This window comes from Micromesistius poutassou (assembly GCF_964030765.1).
Source record: "Micromesistius poutassou genome assembly, chromosome: 2".
In the NCBI taxonomy this organism is placed as follows: domain Eukaryota; kingdom Metazoa; phylum Chordata; class Actinopteri; order Gadiformes; family Gadidae; genus Micromesistius; species Micromesistius poutassou.
The window spans coordinates 9983492-10006436 of record NC_140272.1 but is presented as its reverse complement, the minus strand read 5'-3'; the positions used below and the strand labels follow the sequence as shown (position 1 = coordinate 10006436).

The 22945-nt window shown below is 43.0% G+C and overlaps 2 protein-coding genes and 1 pseudogene across 6 annotated transcripts in view; all 3 read right to left on the bottom strand.

Moving 5' to 3' along the window:
- Positions 1–614: 614 nt before the first annotated feature.
- On the bottom strand, positions 615–2512 carry LOC311338592 (protein disulfide isomerase CRELD1-like; annotated as a pseudogene). The gene is made up of 5 exons (XR_014684323.1): positions 2274–2512; positions 1788–1871; positions 1608–1703; positions 1353–1493; positions 615–1240 (listed from the first exon to the last, which is right to left on the bottom strand). The product of XR_014684323.1 is annotated as a protein disulfide isomerase CRELD1-like (transcript).
- A 1296-nt stretch (positions 2513–3808) lies between these two features.
- LOC311338813 (uncharacterized protein) lies at positions 3809–10446 on the bottom strand. 3 transcript variants are annotated; one of them, XM_084464136.1, is made up of 15 exons: positions 10350–10446; positions 9680–9886; positions 9144–9363; positions 8366–8469; positions 7603–7720; positions 7151–7192; positions 6940–7070; positions 6762–6818; positions 6539–6602; positions 5988–6223; positions 5771–5824; positions 5617–5686; positions 5430–5525; positions 4957–5004; positions 3809–4820 (listed from the first exon to the last, which is right to left on the bottom strand). In XM_084464136.1, the coding sequence occupies exons 2-15, from the start codon at positions 9776–9778 to the stop codon at positions 4174–4176; spliced, it is 1986 nt and encodes a 661-aa protein (XP_084320262.1). In that variant the 5' UTR covers positions 9779–9886; positions 10350–10446; the 3' UTR covers positions 3809–4173. The 3 variants fall into 3 exon arrangements, with proteins under 3 accessions (XP_084320262.1, XP_084320264.1, XP_084320263.1); XM_084464138.1 differs by having other exon boundaries at positions 5635–5686; XM_084464137.1 differs by having other exon boundaries at positions 6940–7058.
- Positions 10447–13839: 3393 nt separating this feature from the next.
- itih3b.2 (inter-alpha-trypsin inhibitor heavy chain 3b, tandem duplicate 2) overlaps positions 13840–22945 on the bottom strand; it is an 18305-nt gene continuing 9199 nt past the window's right edge. The window contains exons 9-22 of one of the 2 annotated variants that reach the window (XM_084464642.1): positions 22784–22894; positions 21949–22130; positions 21214–21393; positions 20971–21092; positions 20640–20833; positions 20504–20548; positions 20365–20400; positions 16768–16878; positions 15425–15508; positions 15146–15262; positions 14693–14861; positions 14443–14588; positions 14225–14306; positions 13840–14100 (exon numbers count right to left, since the gene is read on the bottom strand). In XM_084464642.1, coding sequence (XP_084320768.1) covers positions 13986–14100; positions 14225–14306; positions 14443–14588; positions 14693–14861; positions 15146–15262; positions 15425–15508; positions 16768–16878; positions 20365–20400; positions 20504–20548; positions 20640–20833; positions 20971–21092; positions 21214–21393; positions 21949–22130; positions 22784–22894 — 1694 coding nt within the window. In that variant the 3' untranslated portion in view covers positions 13840–13985. The remainder of the gene's footprint in view (positions 14101–14224; positions 14307–14442; positions 14589–14692; positions 14862–15145; positions 15263–15424; positions 15509–16767; positions 16879–20364; positions 20401–20503; positions 20549–20639; positions 20834–20970; positions 21093–21213; positions 21394–21948; positions 22131–22783; positions 22895–22945) is intronic. The other variant, XM_084464643.1, reaches the window with a different exon arrangement.

The window sequence follows — 22945 nt, the reverse complement described above, 5'->3', positions numbered from 1 at the left end:
AGGAAGATGCTACGCTGCCAAATGTGCCAAAATAAACCAACTGTTTAGTGGACAGACACAAGTTGCAGCCGGTAGAGAGGCGGATCTAATGATTAATTTGCATTATAAAACGGGTGGCTTAAATCAAGCGATCTGATTGGTTCCCAACTGTTGTATAATGTACGAGTTAGATAGTTAGGTATAATGAGAACATTCCACAGCCTGTCGTGATCTATTGCTTAAACATAAATCATTTAGCTATTTGTGCTATATTTGCAATGCCAACCAGAGCATAAAAGCTTAAACCAATTCATCATTATTCTAGTTTATTTTGTTAAGCCATATGACAAATCACAAATATAATTTGTGAAAATTAACATGTAAACTCCAGCATGATCTGTGTAAGTTAGCCTAAGCAATAAAGTCACCCATTCTTTTTTGTAGCTTTAGAAGAGATAAGCCAGTCAGACACTAAAGAGGCAAGACTGGACAACATATTTCATGTAAAATATAAAAGCCAGAACAAACGTGATAGATAGTCAATTATATAAAATATAAAATATTTGGTAGCCTCAGAGTAGCAGTTCAGCCGGTCTGATGCTGCTGGTGAACCCGATGCATGAAGAAGACAGGACTGAGGACTTTAAAAAATATATTTAAATTATTTGATATAAGATAACCCACACATAGAACTGACATGATGCATTGAAATGATCCGAAATATGTAATGGGTTAACATTGTATGTTTTATATATAATTGACAGTTAAAGTAACAGATCCTTGAGGTGGATTTTTCATTTGGCAAACGTTGATCCAATACCCAATAATAAAAAGGGATAGTACGGGTTTTATGCTGTTAATTTATGCAAATTCTTCCATCACTGGAAAAAAGTATGGCCAGTATGGGCCTGAAACTCCCGGGCTGAAAATGGGTCCCACTCCGGCCCTGGGTTCATGTCACGGTACATGAACCTGAATATACACACGTACATTCGATGTCCTCATGTGAGGTGAGCAGTAAGTCCTGTCCCAGGGCCCTCCTAGGACCCCTTCAGGAAGCGGCCTAAGAAGCGGTCCCCCCGCTCCGAAAGCCAGTACCCAGCCATGGCCGCCACGCCGCCCATGAATATGGAGGTGAACACCATGTCCCCCTTGGCCGCCAGCGTGGCCAGAGCACACAGCACCACCCCAAAGAACATCTGCTGCAGGACGGCCACCTCGTCCTCCGGGATGTCCTCGAACAGACCCTTCTCCTGGGTGCCTGCAGGGGGCCACAGAACCGTCACTGTTCCTGTGAGGAGCTTTGGTCCGTGTGCATGAGGATTGTTTTTTCATTCATAATTAGTACAGAGCAAGGCATGCCAAGTACTCACTTTGTGGCTGCGTCCTCATGCAGACGTTATTCTTACGAATGAAACCGTGGGCGCAGTCACAGAGGAAGGAGCCTTCCAGGTTGGTGCAGAGCTCCTCCAGACCGGGGCACGGCAGGGTGGTCTCCCCGCATTCATCCACATCTAAACAGGAAACAAGCAAAGAGCACCACTGCAGTCATCACGCCATCTTAAAAACCCATTGAAGCTCAAAGGTTATGTTATTGAATGTAAAGAGGTGGATCCCTAAGGGTGTACCCAGACACTTGGACCCCGTCAGCCTGTAGCCTGCCGCACACTTCCTGCAGCGCGCCGGTCCGCTGCCCATGCAGCCCCCGCAGGCCCGGTCGCAGTCTGGGGAACATCAACACGTTACACGCCGCTCCACAGCCACCCGGGGTGTACTAACGCCAAGACCCGTCCTCCTCACAGCCTGACCTCTGCACTGGTATGAGCCCTCGGTGTTGGAGCAGTAGGAGTCTGGAGGGCAGTGGCCCAGCGCCGTGCCACACTCATCGATGTCTGGAGCAGCAGCACAGAGAACAAGGAGGGAGTGTTTACTATCAGTGGAGTCATTAGTACTATGGATGTATTTCTGTGCTCGGTGGCTGTTAAAATGGACTGGGTGGACACTTTTTTTTTGCCGCATAATGGTAACATTTTTTGAATTTTAATATATTCACTCCCGCCCCTGATATGGTCTGTTTATAACTAAGGTTTATTTATGATTATAACTAACAGCCTTCTAACAGCTCACGTATCACTCAATGGGCTTGCCAGCCAGAGCAGCCTTTCGTTCAGTAATGAGAAGGCATGTAGGATTCTTACAGAGGGTCCTTAGAGCCATGTGTGGGGCACACACACACACACACACACACACAAAGACACACACACACACACACACACACACACACAGACACACACCTATACAGGTGTTGTGATAGAGTGTCCATCCAGCTTCACATTCCAGACAGCGGTTCTTGTCCTGCAGAGAGCATGATGAACAGGCGTCGGGACAGCTGTGGGCCACGGAGGGCCCTGCTGAGCTCAGCCAAACGGCCACGAGAAGCTTCCAGAGAACCATGATGTGACAGCTGTCAAAGGAAAGGTACAGAGGTGGGTTATGACCTAGGTAATGCTATTATCATAATGACATTTAACATTGAACATAATAACAACGGTCTCCACGTTTTTGGAGACCGTAGCCTACATACTTCCATAGCACAAAGAGGCAAATTACGTTTATATTGAAAACGGCTATAACGTTGAATTTGATACTTTCCACACAGTAAAGCCAACTAACAATGGTTCGACGCAGAATGGCACAAATTGGTACAAATAAATTCGCCTGAATATCTTCACTTTGCGCCAACATTGCGTCTGATGTAAATAAAGACGCATTTGAAATAGATAAAATATAATAGTTAATAGTATTTTTTTTAAGACTATTTTCTTACATAGGACAGGCTTGCCCTGCATTGGTTGCATGTTAAAATAGTGGATAGTTTATTCCAATGATTCATCTTCCACTGTCTGCACAAGCACACAATGCTTTTGTTTATGGTAGACCTACTATTTAAAACGTCACCATGGAAGAATCTACTTGACATCGATATGTATTTTAGTCACATTAACACGAATGAAGTGATTATTTTCTATTCAAACCATCATTTTCAGCTTCTGGTTAGTCTGAGCAGACAGGGTTTGATGCAAGGTTCCCTGGTCTAATTTCATGTTGCACTTTAAACTGACTTTCACATGGGACCCAGCAGGTCTCATGTGGTATCGGCTGACGCCTCGCCATTTATTCCAAAATTAAATCCCAACGCCTCGTTGCTTCCTCCGTGCCCTTCGGCCCCCGGGTCCCCCCAGCGCCTCAGACCCCTGGAGCAGCCCTGGGTTAGGGTGGGCAGGGCAAGGGAAGGCCGATTGGGAAGGCACCTTCCCGGCGCGTCTCCGAGTTGGCGACTCTCTGCAACTCGCTGTCGTGTCTCCCCAAACTGCTTTAACTCCCAGGTTATACCCATGCCCCACCACGGAGTGAGATGGGACTCTATCCTGAGATAACAATCTTAATGGCAAGAGTACCAGAAACACTGGCATACCGGCGGACACGGGTCAGCGGACCAAAACGAGAGAATAAATCATAAGCAGACATTGAATTACCTTAAATTAGTATGACGGGAAGTTTCATATCTGCAGACAGGCCGGATATTGATTGCCTTGAATTCTGTCCTACCGAGGAGGTTATTACTCCTCTAAAACTAGTTCCACTTCCTCCTCCAGTGACTCTGGGGGGCTCAGTCTGTCCCGGCTGAGTCTGCTCTGGAATTCTGGATCACTTGCTGACTGTCTTGAGCGGCCTTGACTGACCAATGCGATCCTCCTACATTAGGCGTACGAGCCAATCAAGCTGAGGCACGCCACGAAAACAGATACGTTTATTTTTAGACATAGAAGTTGGCACCGATTAAACCACACACGCGTGGCTTAAACAAAAACAATTATGTAATTGTATTATTAAAAAATCATTTCGCTGAAACAAGTTAAGGTTATGTACATTAAAATCCCTCCGTCCGGGATTGAGGTGTAGGGTCTGATGTAAATGGTCCTCATTTATATAGCGCTTTTATCCAAAGCGCTTTTACAGTGTTTGACTGACATTCACCCAATCATGCACACATTCACACACACCGATGGTGAAGTCAACCTTGCAGGGCGACAGCCAGCCAGCCATCAGGAGCAATTAGGGTGAGGCTTCTTGCTCAGGGACACCACGACACTCAGCTAGGAGGAGCCGAGGATCGAACCAGCAACCTTGCGGTTACCAGCCAACCCCCTCTACCTCCTGAGCTAATGCCGCCCCCCTATGATGTGTGAGAGGAGTTGTCTCCGGTCCAGATGCTGTCCTCTGCTGGGCCTTAGTGTGTGAGGCAGCTCCTCTGGTCAGCTCCAGCAGTAGGGCCTGGCTCTGGGAGGGCAGGCGGAACACACTCAGCCCCTCCAGGAGCTCCGGGAGCGGCCCGCCACTCCAGGCCAGCTCCCCGGGACAGGCCTCAAAGTCCACCAGTAGGAAGCGCTCCCCGGCCTTGCCCCGCCGCCGGGCCACAGCCACACACGCCAGACACACCCAGAAGACGTCCGAGTAAGGGGAGGGCGAGGCGGTGGCAGGGGGGCCCTGCGGTCCCCGGCCCTCCTCCCGTCCGGAGAGACGCGTCCACTCCGTGGCTCTCTGCAGGGCCCCCCGGGTCAACACCAGCACCACCCTGCCCCCCCCCTGCTGCTCCAGACGCAGCAGCTGGGCGTAGAGCCAGGGTAGGGGCCCCAGAGTGCAGAGCTCCGCGCGGCTCCACTGGTCCACCGACACCCCGAGGCCTTGCTCCCGGAGGAAGGAGCCCAGGCCGCACACCAGCTCACACAGACCCTCCTCTGAGTCTGGGGGGCTCAGCACCACAGCATGGCCCCTCACAGCTGGGTGGGAGGGGGGGGGCAAAGAGAGGGAAGGGGGGAGGAAGGAGGAATGGGTGATTATGTTTGCGAAAAGGTCTAACTATGTCAACAAAATTGGTGTCTTCAACTTTTGCTGAAAGCGACAAAAATCACTCACCGTGCGTGTATTTTGCAGGGTTAGTAGAGTGCCAGCCCGTTGCCCACCCTACAGGAGAAAGAGAGATGCAAGGTGCAGAAAGTGATAACAGAGCCATCCCTCCCTGCTCACTCCCTCTGCCTGCTCCTGCCATGAAGGACTGCAGGACTTCTCACCTTAGGTAGCGTCTACTACCTTGAGGCTATTTGTACTGACACATACACACTTTGGAGGAGCCTGGGAGATTCTCATCTTTTTACCCTTTACTACCAGTGTGTGTGTGTGTGTGTGTGTGTGTGTGTGTGTGTGTGTGTGTGTGTGTGTGTGTGTGTGTGTGTGTGTGTGTGTGATGCTGGAAGTTCCAACTTTCTTCGATGGCAATAAAGTATTGAGCACAAGGCAGCAAATTCAAATGTTTTGGGTAGTTTTAGCAGAGGCTGTCATTTTCGATTAAAACAAGTACATTTAGTTTAGAAGATAAATACATAGCCTACTTTTTATTTTGTTATGTTGAGAGAAGAGCAGCAGAACCGCCAACAAAATCAACGTCACCAAAGCGATGATCAGAAGAGTCCAGCGCCATCTGCTGGCTGAAAGTTGAATGCATTCTTAAATATTGTATGGGCAGATTTCTGAAAATGTTGGTGTTTAATTTATTGTTTGTGTACAATGTGATCGTACCAGTTGTGGTCATTATACCGTTATTAATGCAGAAGGGACCTAAGTCGTGCTCCATCCGGTTCACTTTCACCTGTTTCGAATGTACAGAGAAGTATTTAGTGCATGGAACTGAACTGAGAGACGACATATGTGGATAGCATTTAAAACCTTTTACCATCACACACGGTGGGAACCCAAGGTCGAAGACCTCAAAAGCCCCAGATATCTCCTGAGGAAGAAACAACACAACTCAAAAGGACATACGGGCTATAGATATTTATATTATCTATAATGTCTATATATATATATATATATATATATATATATATACATATATATAGCACTTTATTCTGAGAAGATAGAGAGAGAGCTGGAGACAGTGAGACCCTCACCCAGTGCCCCTTCTGGGTTTGTGTCCAGTCGCCGGTCTCCAGGCGGATGCTGTTCCTCAGGCCTGTGATCTCTTTACATACGTGGTGTGGGACGGCCTGGCCTAGGCGACAGGGCCACACCTGGGCCTCCAGCCTGCAGGGGCCCGACAGGTTCCACAGGAGAAGGGCCCTGCTCCGCTCCACCAGTGCCAGAGACACAGAGATGTTCCTCCACTCGTTACTCTGGATCACGGCCTCTGGGGGCCACAGAGCGAGTTATAACCCCACAGAGACCCTCCACGCTCTCTGCTCATGGGCCCTGGCCCCCCACGCTCTCTCCTCATGGGCCCCCACGCTCTCTCCTCATGGGCCCCCCACGCTCTCTCCTCATGGGCCCCCCATGCTCTCTCCTCATGGGCCCCCCACGCTCTCTCCTCATAGGCCCCCCACGCTCTCTCCTCATGGGCCCCCCACGCTCTCTCCTCATGGGCCCCCACGCTCTCTCCTCATAGGCCCCCCATGCTCTCTCCTCATGGGCCCCCCCACGCTCTCTCCTCATGGGCCCAACTCACCAGTGTGGTTTGTAAACGGGCAGCTCATAGCTCGACGAGTTTGATCCCCTGCCTGCCACCATGCCTGGAACACACCCACACACACGCATGCACACACGCACACCCACCCCCACACACACACACACACAAACACACGCACACCAAATTAACACGGCAATAAATAAATAAATTACGGCAATAAAGCTGAATAGGCCATGATTAACAAGATGATTTGCGTAGCAACCTGTAGACACATGCAGGTGGTGACAGCCCACAATGGAATGGTTGTCGTGTTTATACTCTGGAAAGGGCATAAAGATTTATGTAACGGTTATAAACATGAAGTTGTGATTACAAAAAACAAAAAACAGATGGGTGTGTGTGTGTGTGTGTGTGTGTGAGTGTGTGTGTGTGCTCTCTACCCGGCACTGTCCGTCAGCCTCGTACAGGAGACACAGCAGGGCAGGCCGGCCCGGGCGACGGCCCCCCAGCTCCAGGCCCAGGCCCGTCTCGGGGTGGAACACGGCCGTTATCCTGGGGACTGAACGGGAGTCTGGTCAATCATTAGACTGAGCTTTATGGCTCCTGTTACCATCATGATAGGGGATTTATGGTCAGAAGAGGTGCGCTCACCATCACATTCCTCTATGGAGTCATGGAGGTCTGGCGAACACACTGGGGACACAAGACGTGTGGAGACACAAGACATGTTCACAATACGGCCCATAATGTCCACACACAAATAAAAACACTAGAGAATAGTTGATTCATTTCAACTAATTATATATGTATATATATGTATATATATATACACACGTATGTATATATATGTATATATATACATATACAGTATATATATTATATATTGTTATGTACATATAATATTGTGTTTACCCAAATTAAATTGTTGTTCTATTTTGGTTTTATTCCAGTTGTTATTATTTGATTTGAGTTAAGTGCGTACTGCTGCTGTCAAACACATATTTTGATGAAAAAAACACTATCTCTGAACTACCTAATTTATTTTACTGCTTTGAAAATGCTTTTTTGTATTCAATATATCAATGCGTTTTGAAGAGACATACCTTCATCCAGGGAGGGCAAGGCGAGCGCTAGGAAGGGGCATGCTGACCTACAGGGCCGGACAGAGAGCAGGGCTATGCTGCCGTAGGGGGCACACACTGGCTGACCCTCCAGGGACAGCTGGGAAGGACACACACACAGTTAATACTGATAGAATCATGTTAACAAGTCATTCTTGAAACAAAACATTAGCAGATGTTTAACTCTGTACTGCGTTCTGTTAAAGCTACGATTTCTGCATTAAAATATCTGACAACTATAAGAACTATGTTATAAATTTGCTGAGTTGTGTATTAACCTTATCCCAATGTTTCCAAAAATGTTCAAACCCAGAGAAAACCATAGTTTTATTTATTTGAATTAACGGTCCGTTACATTTGGTCACATGGCTTCAGTCAGTTGAACCTGTATTATATATAGTCTACGTTAAGTCAGTTTAACCTGTGTTATATACAGTCTATGTTAAGTCAGTTGAACCTGTATTATATATAGTATATATACTGTATATATTATATATGCCCCCTATGCACCCTTCTTTGGACATTACGGAGACTACCAAATATTAACACAAACACTTTAATTTATGTCCTTTATGAGGATTTGATACTTCAGGACCGTAGTAGGGAATGCTTCTTCCTAACTGTAGTAGTACTGCCCACTTACACACACACACACACACACACACACACACACACACACACACACACACCTACACACACAAACACACAATGATAGTATGAATGAATGAAGAGGTAACCATTGTACCAGTGTGGAACTTGACAGAGGGAGGGCATCAGGGTGAAGGGTGAAGTGGACTCTCTGACACATGGGCGGGGCAGTTTGGGTTTCACAGCACACTCTGACGGATGCTGCCCCAACACAGGAGAGAGAGAGAGAGTGAATCCTTAGCAGTTAAACCACAGGGAGACGCTACTCAGCTTTAGGTCCCTCTCGAAAGGGGCTGTAGGTATGTTCTCAGAGCATTGGTTATTTTCTCTGTAATAAGGCGATCTTAGAAAGCCTGAAAGTCGCTGTGGATCTAGTGTTATTAAGTGGTATTAACTGTTTTACCTTAAGCTAGACCACCCTACTTTATCCGACTCCAACTCTGCTTGGAAGATCCTGACGTCTTATTTTGCCAGTAAAGGCCCGTACATGCTCAGGGACAGGGTTGCAGAACCATACCTGTTGCTCAAATCAAAGGCGCAACTGAATCCCAAACAGCAGCATAACAGAGGCCAGATAACAGAAGCAAAAATATCTTCTGCTTAATATCTGCCTTTAACTCGTTCTGGACATGCGTTCTGGTATTATTGAACTGCGTTCTGGTTTTATTGTACAGGCCAAACTTTTAAGTCCCATCCCATTGGCATACTTCCCATTGGCAAGTATGAACACTGCCCAAAAAGTATGAATGCTGCCCACACATATAAAACCCTAACAGAGAGATGGTAGTTATCTCTGTACCGAATCGTACAGGTTGTACTCAACTGGTCAATCTCTATGCCAATTCAAAGATATGGACTCAGTTCATGTCTCTGACCGTTGGTGGGTCTTCCTCCTCCCTCGTGGTCCTCACTCGTGTCTGGTTGAGGGATGATGTGGATCTGCAGCTCTACAGCCAGACACAGGGTACACTCCTGTCTGTTTCTACAGCACAGTTGGGCCAGCGCCTGCACCCCCTGCACATCCACCACACCCTCCTTGGCTACAACCCAAGGGTCCATCGGCCAATCGTCACTCACTTCGCAGTCGGACAGTCCCTTTAAAGAGCAACAGGATGAAATTGAAAACCACGGACACAGAAAGCACACATGTAGGCTATAGGCCTACTGTGTAACAATGAGTTCATAGCAACTAAATCTGTAGGTTGATCTTTGCACAATGGGTGAGGTGGTGCCAGGACGGCAGATTATTGGATTTCTCCTTTGGTGAACAAATATTAGAAAATTGTTATTACATTGACAGGTAATTAAAACTATTACAATTTCGATAGCAACAGGAAATTGAGTATTTTCAGATTCCATGAACACAGGAAATTGCATATGTTAAAAGCAAATATAAGTCTGGGCTAACCACCTGGGAGCAGCGGACTTGTGTGTCATTTCCACGGATCTCAAGAGCAACAGCCGTGACACAAACCAGCAATAACAAACACCCCACAGGTAATCCCGACATGTTGTCTCACGATGCATCTAAATGTCTCTTTTTCTGCAGACCAGTGTCACCGTGCGTCCCGGTATGCGTTCCCCAGAGCCCCGGGGGCGGGCTGCATTCTGCTACAACCTGCAGAGGAGATTACATGTTTTTATAGGGTTGTAGGTGCAAGATCACCGCAAATACGTGTTCTATGCTCATTCAATAGCCTACGTGATCAAAGATCTAAAAAAAACTACTAATATAAGAATCTTTTATCTTTTATCCAGCTGACTCCAATCTGCATGTCTCCAGTTGATCCTATTCCGACCGAGTTTAATTTCATAACTCCTGACCTTCCCGTTCACGTTCTCTTCATTTACAGCTTTTTTTTGACTGAAATATGTTTTGCGCAACTATCGAACTATTAAAGGAAAAGAGTGCGATGTATAACGTGAGTGGCCTGTTTAACTAGACCCCAACAGTTCATCATAGTTAAACGATCATTATACATAGGATCAGTGTTCTAAAACCATGTCTATGAGTATTCACCTCATTGCATTTCAAATTACACATCACGTTAAGTTAACTTAAAATAAGCTTGGCTACTTACTGTGGTTGTAGTCTCATGTTGGTGGATCAGAAAGGAACCCAAAAATTACTCTTCTAGCAACTTCTACGTAGACAGGAATACACTTCCTCGGGCTCAGGCAACTTTCTCAATAGGATTGGTTTCACAATACCTGTTGGTAGCCTATACAGTCAATGATTAGTCCCTCCCTCTCTCTCTCTCGCTCGCACCCTCGCTCGCTCACGTCACACCCAGTCCGTGTACGTCGCCGCCATTCGATTTCCGTTCTGATGAGACGTTCTGAGACGTTCAAAATCGGAAAACGACCCGTTTCCCGTTTTTGGTTTTGGAAATCGGAAAACGAAAAACGGAAAACGAACCGATATCCATTATCTGATTTTCTTTTGCTGAGCTTATGAATGGAAATAAAGAATAGGATCACCTGGGTCGTTTTTTCATTCCCAATTTTGCAATATTGTCTTTCATCCGGAAATGTTTACAGAAATTTGCATATGAGCTTCCCTAACCACTAGATTCGAAATTACATACGTATAGGCTACATATTACCGCCATATCTATAACCTACTTTGAACCTGAACTTAAGCTGCGTTTGCGAACTTTCTCTGTTGGGTATAATGGCTCTTGATCAATTCCACGATTTCATTGCTGATAAAATAACGTCGGGAAAGTCCTGTAGTGACATGCCGCAGAATGTGTTCAGCGGTGGTAAGCAGAACATGGGCTGGCGGCGAGGGACTTTTGCCCGGACAGCCGCCTCGAGTATGAGGTCGCAAGAGGCATTGCGGAGGTAGGCCGACATTTAATTACTCTTAATAGTGTTGAGACAAATGTATAGCCCATATGCCAGAGATGATAAATACTGTAGCCTACTGTGACATGTCTATTAATTTCTTATTAAAATGTATTATAACGGGACAAACACCTGCGAAGTAGATCTGGTGACCGGTAGGCTATCCTATTGTAACGCCGACAGATGAAGGAAAACGGAGGTTAATGAGATGATGTTAAGATGTTGATGTTTATTTACCTATAGTCTACAGACCTATGGGCAGCAGGAGGTATCCACTATAACAATAATAAACCCACTACAAGTAAATCTAACCCACTAAGTAAAACGTCTCCTAAGGAGGGAGAAGGAGACTGGCGCGCAGCGCGCGCATACACAGGAGACAGTTTAACAAGTAGCCTAGTTTAGGCTATGCTATGCCAAATAAGCGCTTCTTTATTCATTAAATGGCGGTAATATATACATGTAGGGCAAATTTCTGTAAATTTCCGGATGAAAGACAATAATGCAAAATTGGGAATGAAAAAACGACCCAGGTGATCCTATTCTTTATTTCCATTCATAAGCTCAGCAAAAGAAAATCAGATAATGGATATCGGTTCGTTTTCCGTTTTTCGTTTTCCAAAACGAAAAACGGGAAACGGGTCGTTTTCCGATTTTGGATTTTCCATCTCAGAACGGAAATCGAATGGCGGCAACGTACACGGACCACACACACACACACACACACACACACACACACACACACACACACACACACACACACACACACACACACACACACACACACACACACACACACACACACACACACACACACACACACACACACACACACACACACACACACACACACACACACACACACCTCGTGAACACTTGAACTCCATAATGCAGTGTCAGACCCAGTAGGCGTTGTTTATTTACCACCCAGCCCTTTGCTTGGGGCCGCCCCTCGAGTTGGGCCATTTTCATTACTCGTTGCCAGACCCTACAGCTTTCTAGATGTGGGTCTGGATTTCCAGGCTAAAGTATTGTTGCCCTTATGAGTGAAGAGTGTTAAGCTACTAGCAGCACGAGGTGTACGTGACCTGTGCTACTACGGAGCTCCTCTTTTATGGTTTGAGCGGGAACAAACGACAAACTTTATATTAATGTGCACACTGATTGTGTGTTTGTCCCATGTTGCAGGTATGTTTATTTTCTGCTGTTGATTATGCAATCTTGTTATGTGTTATTGATATGTGAGTGTTCTTTTAAGTTACATTTTTTAATGTGTTTTGGACATGGTCGCTATGTTTTATTGCCACTAGATGGCAGTATAGTGTAGCGCCGCAAAGTCAGAATCGCGTTAAAACGCACCTCCATTCATGGCTTCCTCCGTCATCCACCCACATTTAGCTCCTACGCCAATGGAAATAATCCACCGTTTTGCCGGGTAGTTTTGAATCCGTCCTCCCGGAAGGGCATGGAAAAATAAATGAGTGCAAGTCACCGGGGAAGTGGTGAGAAGAGAAAAAGAGTCAGAAGGAGAATCCACGAGGAACAAGGGTGACCGCGGCATTAGACGTGTTTTAGGTTCCGTGATAGAGCCGTCGGGCATCGGAGATCCTCATCGTTGGAGTTCCGTCGGCACGAGTGCTCGGACTGACAGACTGACTGTAGAGAAACTCGGTACCGTGAGTACCCGGTGGGCATTTTTTTGTTTTGGATGGGTTTTGCTGCATCGCGACGAGAGACGCTGTTTACTTTGAGTTTCTTTCCTTATTTTGTGTTGGAGTTCGCGGAAAACCCGGAGCGGAGTTTTTTTGAGTTGTTGTTTTGTGGCGCATGATGGATTGAACTGTGGATTGTGAAAGACTGGAACGGATTATCCGGAATGAACTAAACCGGGATTCACACAGACTTCTTGTTTTTTTTTGGCACTGTGGACAATAAATTGTGAAAGATATATATTGAAAATCGCATTGCTGTTTTGTTTGCTTGCTTTTGTGGTTTATTGCTGTGTTTTGATCTGCCTGGTTATTATTTTGTATGGGTTATACTAAACTATTTTGTTCCGTTTTACTTTACTTTGTTAGACTTGACTCTGACTGGCACCCCAACTTTAAATAGGCAAACCCGCTATATTTATATTTCATTTACAAGTATGCTTTTCTAAAGTACCACTATACTATCACACAAGTGATAATTGCTCAGAGGCAAACGATGTAACGCTGTGTTCGAGCGGGAACAGACGACAGACTTTCTAATAATGTGTCCACACTGGTTGTGTGTTTGTCCCATGTTGCAGAAATAAACCAGGAAAGTGCTCCATCAAGTGCTCCATCCAACCTGTCTCTTTGAAGTTCATGCAAACAGCAGCAGAGTATTATACCCAAGGTCACACATACAACATATTTTTGGTCAACACAGAGGGATTAGCATGTGAGGGACTCATTAAGGTCATTTTATAAAATTTAAACCAACAAAAAAAGGTTTGACCCGTTGGACAGGTTTACTTCTAAGTAATCACATGCCATTTGTAGTAGACCTAAACCTTCTCTCCCAAAGATGCATTGCGCCATGTTCCTTGGGGGAACCTTTTGATTCCCTTCTCAATCCAACCCGAATACATTATAATAACATTGGTGTATGTCCACTATACAATTGGTAATCTAAACACAAAGAGCAATTGAAGATCCCATACGTAGTCGGTATAGATTGTGAAACCATACGCTCCAACAATGTTGATTAATTTTATTATATAAACAAATGTGTGTCTGCTCTTACATGTCTTATCCAATAGGTGACATGACGTATGCTTTTGAAGCTGAGGAACGCAACAGTGCATAAGGAATGGAATTGCAGATCATTTCAGATTTATTCATTCATAAATCTGTGACAAGAAAATCGAACAGACGTCCCTCCAAGGCATTCTTTGCAGATGTTAACCAACACTTTATTCTCGGAGCAGACGTCACACTGTAGTCGAAAATGTCACTCCTGTCGAAAAGGTAATTATTTTGATTTCAGCGTAAGTAGCCTAAGCCTAATCACAATCATGAGAGTGAAATGCCATATGGTAATATTTGTGTGTGGGAGAACCAATATAAATCAACCATCTTACTCTGAAACAGCGAACGTATTGCCGTTGACCGTGACTGTCCCGGACGGGGCGGACACACTCTCGTAGACCACCGGGTTGACAGCTGAAAGGCAACCACAAACCATTGAAATGATTGGTCTGTTTGGTTTCAAAAGATCCAATGACATAGCAAATACACCTATGTTTTAAACAAGTAGCCTACTCCATGTCTCACAGCAGAAAGAGCATATTCGAGTTACCTAAAAGCCCTTCGACTTTGTCATTGGAGACCTGACTGAAGACTGGCCAGAGAAGGCTTTTACCCTTCTGTTCATGACGCATTATGATCAAGAGCGAGTCACCGATCATTATGGTTGTCTTGTTGTGGCTCTGAATCAGTTTTCCCCTATAAAAGAAGTACCTTCTGTCACACATCTTTCTCATTTGGACAAAAAGAAGCATCAAAATAAGACCAAACTCTCCTTGGTTTGTGAAGTGTGTGTTGGTCACCTTTGGATATCGATGATGTTCGGCTCCCATCGGATCTTTGTTACATTCGGTCCATCGTTCACACTTATATAAAGCTGGTTGATGTCAATTTGTTGGTTTTGGTTGTGGATAACAATCCTTTTGAAGCCAACATTGGGAAATGACTCCAGTTGACCATTGATAGAGAGCTCTACAGAGTGGGGACATATCTGCCTGTTACATGTATAAAAGTCATTTCTGGATGATAAATGCAATAAAGATAGACTTTAAGAAACAAATAGCTAAATGCATGAAAACAATATATATCAACAGTCTATATATATATATATATATATATATATATCTCAATAGTCTATATAACTATTGATAACTATCGTTATGGATTTATATCTATCTATCTATCTATCACAATAGTTTATATAACTAGATAGATGGATGGATATGATATATACATTTAAATGACTCAGTAGTGACCTCTGTTGGGATTGTGCAGTAGTTTAAGTGGTATGTATGGGTTGAGATCGTAACACAGTGGCAAGCTCCCATTAACTGTTCTTCGAACAAACATCTGGAGAACAGGTGTTATAGAAACTAGGAAAAAGAAAGAAAAAATAACATTAAATGCCCAAACTTATAGAACACAAAAACAGTCTGTAAAACATGTCATATCTGGTTCTGGTCGATTGTAAAGATACATTGACTATGTATGGTAGAAGCACAGTATTAGAAAAAAAACAACATACAAAACCTTACCAGGAGGATCATTGTAAACCGTCGTCTCAGTGGGCATTATGTCTTCAGATAATGATGACCACCCCCTCAGACCAGGCTCTGAATCTTATTCACATGACAGCACGTTAGATAGAATAGTACGTAGCATGAGACGCTTTAGTTTTTTTTTTCTGAGCTGATGCCATAGATGGCATGGGCTGCTACTGGAGAGGATCACCAGTGGTCCAGGTCAATTGACTACTCGGTCCTTAGGGAATGTATGCCTCCCATCAGCACCCTTCTCCTCCAACACACATTATATCTACTACATATCCCACCGATGGCATCCAAGCAACACTTTATCGAGTGACTTATGTGCAACAGTTACAATATCACTGTTACACATACAATTTATATTCAGTTGCACTTGAGAATAACGTTAAGAGTTAATAAAGCAGAAGTAATTCATAAGTTAAGGATTTACTAACTATTAATGTGATAATAATGCTTGATTAACACTTAAACACCACAGGGAGGTCTGTTGTGTGCTGCCTTGTTTTATGTGTGCACTTAATGAAGGATTTTTCTCTTGCAGGCTATATAATAACCACGCGGGCAGAGAAATACAGCACACCAGTGCTGTGAAAGTGATCATAATTATTTGTGTGCACAGATGTGTTGTACATCTAGATGGGTTGCATGCGGTTTGGCAGGGGTATGCCACCATGTGTGGAGCTCCATCTGGCCAGCGGTTGATTCTCAGACACTTATAGTATAATGCCATGATGCAGGATGCATTTCATAGACAACATCGCTCATTATAACAGTAATACAGAACGACAGGACTAACAAAGTTAGTCACATATCATCACAATGATTTGAATGACACAATGACAAATTCCTGGAATTCTTGGCCAAAAACATATTGTCATTGTGTTCACATTCTAGCAGAAAAAATGGGTCACAGTTACAATTTGATTATTCAAAATTGCAGCATTTTGAATCACAGCAACTTTGAAGCATTAATTAATGTTAAGTTATCAAAAAGCAGATTCAGAAAATGTAAGGCATTGTACATATGATAAAACAGACTTACCAACCTAGAATTACCAAACTATATTGGTATTCACAAATCTGAAGTACAAGTACAGTACTGTGTGTGTGTGTGTGTGTGTGTGTGTGTGTGTGTGTGTGTGTGTGTGTGTGTGTGTGTGTGTGTGTGTGTGTGTGTGTGTGTGTGTGTGTGTGTGTGTGTGTGTGTGTGTGTGTGTGTGTGTGAGAGTTGCTGAAATGGCTGTAAAACATGTAATATCTGGTTGATTGTAAAGATACATTGACTATGTATGGTAGAAGCACAGCATTAGAAAAAACATACAAAACCTTACCATGAGTGGGGGAACTCGCACTGTGCATTATGTCGGCAAATGTCATTGGTGGTGACATTCTTGACGATGATGATGATGATGATGACCACCTCCTCCGACCAGGCTCTGAATCTTATTCACATGACAGCACATTAGACAGAATAGTACGTAGCATGAGACGCTTTAGTTTTTTTTTTCTGAGCTGATGCCATGGGCTGCTACTGGAGAGGATCCCCAGTGGTCCAGGTCAATTGACTACTCGGTCCTTAGGGAATGTATGCCTCCCATCAGCACCCTATCACTGTTACACATACAATTTATATTCAGTTGCACTTGAGAATAATGTTTTGAGGTCATGAGTTAATGACCTCCAGCACTCCCCCATCGATTTTGACCACCAGCCTCATCTCTCCCATAACCACAACGACAACTCCAGTTCCACTGTCTCCTCCCTTTATGATTTTCCAGATGAATTTAAGAAACTGAGAAATATTGGCATCAAACTTGCATCTGTGTTAATGATACCATCCCCACGTCATGACCACAGTCTGATAACACCCAAGCGGAGGGCGCCCCAGCCCCCCCCTCCCTGTACTGATAGTAGTCCTGATTATTACTGAGACAAAAAAGGGTTCAGCCGTAGACACAGCACAAAGGAAGTTTTGCATAATTTGCTGAACCCAAGGTTGCCTACATCAAAACATGGCAACTTTTGCATTCCTGCTGTAATCACTAAGAGAGTAAACAAAGGGAAACTTAATTTGAAAATTTTGAAAGTCATAGATGTCATTGCACCTTATAAGGTTAAAATGATTTCTGGAAAGCAAAAGGCACCCTGGAGAAAAGCTGCTTTTGTAACAGCCCAGAAAAAAGAATGCAGGAAGGCTGAACGCATATGGCGTAAAACAAAACTTCATATTCACCATGACATTTAGAAAGAGAGCCTCCGTGCCTACAATTTAGACTTAAAAAGTGCTAGAGAAACATTTTTCTCCAATATCATTAAAACCAATACTAATAATGCCAAAACCCTATTTGCAACTGTTGACAGACTGACCAAGCCCCCAACATAAATTCCGCCTGACCTTCATTCCACGCAGAAATGCAATGAGTTTGCAGCATTTTATACTGATAAAATTGAAGGCATCAGACGCGCCATCAATGTCTCCACTTTAAACAAAAATGTTGGACTACCACCCTATTCAGGCAAAAGTAACGTGGCAATGAGATGCTTTAATGTCATAGACTCTAAAACTCTTGTGGAAACTGACACAACTGAAGCCATCCACCTGTTGCCTTGATACTTTACCTACCAACCTCTTTAAGAATGTTTTTGACTGCCTAGCAATAGACATGCAAATAGTTAACAACTCTCTCCAATCAGGCACTTTTCCAAAAGCCTTAAAAACTGCAGTTATCAAACCCCTTTTAAAAAAGCGGAGCCTAGATGCCTCTATTATTAACAACTACAGACCAATATCAAATCTACCCTTCATAAGTAAAATCATTGAGAAAGTTGTCCTCCAGCAACTTAGTGACTTCCTGGCATCAAATAGTTGCTATGACACCTTCCAATCCAGATTCCGAGCCCTTCACAGCACCAAGACCACCCTTATTAAAGTTGTAAACGACATCCGTCTTAACACAGACTCTGGCAAAATCTCAATACTAATGCTACTAGACCTCAGTGCTGCATTTGACACTGTAGACCATACAATACTTTTGGACAGATTAGAAAACTTGGTTGGGCTTTCGGGCACAGTCTTAAATTGGTTTAGGTCCTACTTACAAAATAGGAACTACTTTGTTTCCATTGGCAACTTTGTTTCAGAATCAACAAACGTGACATGTGGAGTCCCACAAGGTTCGATCTTAGGACCCTCTCTATTCAACATCTACATGCTCCCACTAGGGCAAATCATGCAAAATAACAATATTGACCATCACTGCTATGCTGATGACACACACATCTATGTATCGCTATCACCAAATGACTATCAGCCCATAGTTATGTTGTGCCAGTGCATTGAGCAAGACAAAAAAATTTGAACATATTACACCAATTCTTAAATCGTTACATTGGCTCCCTGTATGTCAGAGAATTGATTTTAAAATCATGTTGCTAACCTAAAAATCCCTACATGGTTTAGGGCCAAAATATTTAACTGATATTCTTCCACTACATAAGCCTTCTAGGCCACTAAGATCCTCTGAGACCAATCTGTTAATTATCCCCAGAGTCAAAACGAAACATGGGGAAGCAGGATTTAGTTACTATGCAACAAATAGCTGGAATAAACTCCCTGAGGATTTAAGACTTGCCCCAACTCTGACAGCTTTTAAAACAAGACTGAAGACTTTTGTTTGCTTTAGCTTTCTGCTAAATGTTAAATCTACAATGCTTCTATTTTTTATTTTATGACTAACTTTGCCTTTATTTTCTCACTTTCTAAAATGCATTTTTACTTTGCCTTTCAAATCTTTTTTTTAAACTTTGCCTTTATTTTCTATCTATTTTACTTTTTACTTATCTATTATTTTCTTTTATTGTATGACAATGTTTATATGTGAAGCACTTTGAGTCTGCTTTGTGTATGAAAAGTGCTATATAAATAAAGTTGCCTTGCCTTAATAAAGCAGAAGTAATTCGTAAGTTAAGGATTTACTAACTATTAATGTGTTAATAATGCTTGATTAACACTTAAACACCACAGGGAGGTCTGTTGTGTGCTGCCTTGTTTTATGTGTGCACTTAATGAAGGATTTTTCTCTTGCAGGCTATATAATAACATCACACGGGCAGAGAAATACAGCACAACAGTGTTGTGAAAGTGTTCATAATTATTTGTGTGCACAGATGTGTTGCACATCTAGATGGGTTGCATGCACACAGTTTTGCACACAGTTTTGCACGCGGTTTGGCAGGGGTATGCCACCATGTGTGGAGCTCCATCTGGCCAGTGGTTGACTAACAAAGTCACAGGACTAACAAAGTTAGTCACATATCATCACAATGATTTGAACAACACAATGACTAATTCCTGGAACTTCGAAGCATTTCATTAATACACAGGATCAGATGTTATAATCCCTTGTGCCAAAATCCAAGGAAAACACATTCAGAAGCCCCTGTCCAAACCAACCTTATAAGCACGCTGGCTACTAACCAAAGGTGAAAAACACGAGACAACTAGCCCAACTAACAGCAGTAAATACAGCAGTAAGCCGAAATATCACTGGGGTTATCAAGTGGGCACCCTCTTTCACAGGTGTTTCGTTAAGTTAGGCCCACTTAATATAGAGATAAGTAAAAAAAAAAAAAAAAGTACAATGTACCTATCCTATCCTATGGCTATCACAGCCTTAAAAACAGCAACGCCACCTTCAACAGACCCAGGCTCTGTTTATGCAAGCTCCAGGTAGTGACGATGCCCCCCTGACCAAACCAACCTTATAAGCACGCTGGCTACTAAACTTAAGCTACCAACCAAAGGTGAAAAACACAAGACAACTAGCCCAACTAACAACTAGCCCAACTAACATTAATTAAAGTTAAGTTATCAAAAAGCAGATTCAGAAAATGTAAGGCATTGTGTATATATGATAAAACAGACTTACGCAAAACCATACGGTGCTTAAGAAGAGAACTCCCTCCTGGAACGGAATTATAATACAATGACATGTATGACATAATGCTTACGACAGTTCATATACATATATTGCTGCCCTGCCACTATTCAGAAGCAAGGATTCATACCTACTGATCCTGGAGCTGGGAAAGAGGGAGCTGAGAAAGAGGGAGCTGGGAGAGAAGAGATTTGGATAAACAAGAGATACAGATACGGTGCAAAACTTAAAAACAAACAATGCACATGTGTTAAAGTAAAGCTTACCATCATAACCAACAAATCCTCCTTGAGGCGATGGAGGCTTTTCTCCTTCCTTGGGTTTATTGAGCACTTGTGCGTTCTCTCCGGGAGGCTTTGTCACCACCATGGAGGTGTGTGGAGTCACAAAGCGGTACTTCAAAGACAGTTCAAGCACTTCTTGTTTGGCCCGTTCCTTTTCCTCACCATCTAGCTGTAACCTGGATTCAGGATGTCAGACACGGTGTGAAATGTCTCTTCATACAAACATGTTCTTATTAAAAGCTGTTAAAGATCACTCAAAAAGTTTCAGCTTGAAAATTGGAATTTGATTATATGAGACACTGGACATACTTACTCTTTATCCAGGAGCTGCTTTACTGTCAGGAAGGCCCAAAGCCTTCTGGTGTTGCTCTCTGACATAGATGCTGTCATTACAGTACTGGAATTTGTTTCAGAAAATTCCACACGTTTGTTTCCCTGGGTGACAGATGGAACACATTTTGATAAACAGTGTGTATCAATAAAATAAAAACCATAAGATTTCTTTTATATGTAAACCAAACAAGCAAAATATGACGCACACTGTTGACGCTCTTACCGAGATGGCTACAACCCGTGGGGAGAACGTTTCAATATTGTTGTTGGTGATCTGGCCAGCAACAACAATCTCAGAGCCATTATAATACTGGCTGAAATTAGTCTGTGTGAGATTAGCCCCGCCTTCATAGATCATCATCACATTGGTTAACAGAGGAGTAGCCACCTCTGCATAGAAACCCTGTGGAGGCAATAGAACTATATAAGAGGTGTGGACACGCAAACAAGAGTTGAGGAGGCATTGAGCAAGACATTTGTGAAAGTTTTTTTGTACATGTCCAACACTGCAGTTCATCTTCTTCATAATTGTATTCAGATGGATGATAACTTCATAATTATATTTAGATTGATGGTAACTTCACAATTGTATCTAGATTGATTATTATAATTGTATTCAGATGGATGATAACTTCATTATTGTATTTAGAATGATGATAACTTAATAATTGTATCTAGATTGATGATAATAATTGTATTCAGATGGATGATAACTTCATTATTGTATTTAGAATGATGATAACTTAATAATTGTATCTAGATTGATGATAATAATTGTATTCAGATGGATGATAACTTCATTATGGTATTTAGAATGATGATAACTTCATAATTGCATTCAGATGGATGATTACTTCACAATTGTATTTGATTGATGATAACTTCATAATTATATCCAGATGGATGATAATAATTCATTGTGTAGAGTGTGTAATGACATGAGTTGTTTCTGTTTCACCTTCAGCTGAAGATCGGCATCAGAGTCATCGTAGATGCGCCGCGCTACACCGTTGTTTTCCAGTGACATTTTCTCCAGGAATTCAAAATTGACATCATGACCAAAACCAAGACAGTACAATGGAAATTTCTTATTTATGGCCCGTACCACATTCTTCTGTATTTTTACAGGATTTGTTTCCCCTGCAATGAAAAAACAGTGGTTGGGTCTTACTAGTGGTTGAGTCTTATACTAGTGATTAGTTCTTACTAGTGCTTAGTTCTTTCTAGTGGTTGGAACTTATACTAGTGATTAGTTATTACTATTGGTTAAGTCTTAGGGCTGGGTCTTATAGTGATTAGTTCTTACTATTGGTTAAGTCTTACTAGGGGCTGGGTTTTATACTAGTGGTAAGTTCTTACTAGTGGTTAAGTCTTACTAGTGGTTTGGTCTTACTCATAAGGGCTTACTAGTTGTTGGGTCTTACTGTGTCTTGCCAGTTGTTGGGTCTTACTAGTGGTCTGATCTTACTAATGGTTTGGTCTTACTCGTAAGGTCTTACTAGTGGTTGGGTCTTACTAGTGGTTTGGTCTTACTCATAAGGGCTTACTAGTTGTTGGGTCTTACTGTGTCTTGCCAGTTGGTGGGTCTTACTAGTGGTCTGATCTTACTAATGGTTTGGTCTTACTAATGGTTTAGTTGTTGGGTCTAACTGTGTCTTAACAGTGGTTGGGTCTTACTAATAAGGTCTTACTAGTTGTTGGGTCTTACTGTGTCTTACTAGTGGTTTGATCTTACTAATGGTTTGGTCTTACTTGTAAGGTCTTACTAGTTGTTAGTTCTAACTGTGTCTTACCAGTGGTAGGGTCTCCATCAGTGAGCAGAATAAGAATAGATGCTGAACCATCTCGGGGGTTTTGATTTAGCATTTTTGCACCTTCCAACACGGCAGAATTAATGTTTGTAGCTAAAATGAGAAAATTAGTGACCGTTAACAGTAGAATATGATTATATGTCA